The following is a 1,255-nucleotide window of genomic DNA, read 5'->3' on the forward strand; positions in this document are numbered from 1 at the left end:
TCGGTTAAGCAAGCGTTTTAACATCCAGTTTCCACTCCTGGTACCATGTTGTGTTTATGAACTCACTCATAAACCGTTGTCCAACCATGAACTTGTGTTCCACTTTATTGAACGAGCAACCTCATGTCTCTTACATGTGCTTTTTCCACTTGCTAATTCTACATCTTCTCCTGTAGTTTACCTTGTATCTGTAAACCAGTATGTCCACCTAGTGGCCATACCAGGAACTATCATTGAATGCATTCTGCATATCAACACAGTCTCTCTGGAGTTGAATTCCATGTTTTCCAGTGTTCTTTCTCCTGTTGCAATGTGCACCTTTGGCTTGTCAGTCAAACTGTCTCTCATACAAACTGCTGCCTGAGTGAGTTTGTGTCAGAACTCAAGATCCCAGTATTCAGTGTGTCGTTATGACAACAACATGTATTCTTATGTTTTCAATCCAAACCGTTATTGATTCTATTCCATTTTTGCTGTGATTCTATTGTTGCTATGGGACACCAAGTTGTTTATGTTTGAATATACAATATGAATGTAATGATTTCTGGTGATTCCTAAAATATGGCTAAAGAAAAAACACTTCATGAAAATGAAAGAGAAAACGATGGCTGTCTTTGCACAAGAGCTGTACACACAAGTGTGCGCCACGTGGGACGCCATTTTCTCTAACTCCAATAACCATGTGTGCTTGGCAACTAGCTATTATTTAAGATGTGCATTTACCACAATAAATATTAAAGACATGGTGTGCCCCTCCCACCTTCTGGCAGGTGAAGGACAAAAATGCAACACTGCTTTATGCTCCCATGATTTATTACAAAAGGCAACGTTTTGACCCTGGGTCTTCTTCCAGGATTTAAACAGAGAATTTGATTAACGACAACTTCTCAGTCCCTCCCCCCATTTTCCCTCATTTGAATGCTTGTGCATGAGCAGTGATTGACTAGCAGTAAGACCATAGACATAATATAATAGACGCCGCATCGACCTCTACTGCCTACTGGCGCTGACGAGAAATGGGGCCGCCATCTTGGACCGGTCACCCGCTCCACTCAGTGTAATGTAAACGGCAGGTGCAATGAGCTGTCAGAGCGTTTAATAAATCAATCTCACTGAACACCTAAATGTTTTTAATGTTTTTTTTTTGCTGCAAAGGTCATACATGTAGCTATGATATAGGACACATGGTTAGGCGTATTTTAATATTCATAGTGGGCTTAACAGTAAGAATATTCTGATATGATATAAAGTCACC

At 40.3% G+C, this 1,255-nt stretch overlaps 1 protein-coding gene across 1 annotated transcript in view; it reads right to left on the reverse strand.

Annotated features, from left to right (window-relative positions):
* Positions 1 to 990: 990 nt before the first annotated feature.
* Positions 991 to 1,255, reverse strand: part of LOC117944997 — a 1,717-nt gene continuing 1,452 nt past the window's right edge. Inside the window, exon 4 of the mRNA XM_034872235.1 lies at positions 991 to 1,083. Within this exon, the coding sequence (XP_034728126.1) occupies positions 991 to 1,083 (93 nt within the window). The remainder of the gene's footprint in view (positions 1,084 to 1,255) is intronic.

This window comes from Etheostoma cragini, chromosome 5 (assembly GCF_013103735.1).
Source record: "Etheostoma cragini isolate CJK2018 chromosome 5, CSU_Ecrag_1.0, whole genome shotgun sequence".
Classification (NCBI taxonomy): Eukaryota; Metazoa; Chordata; class Actinopteri; order Perciformes; family Percidae; genus Etheostoma; species Etheostoma cragini.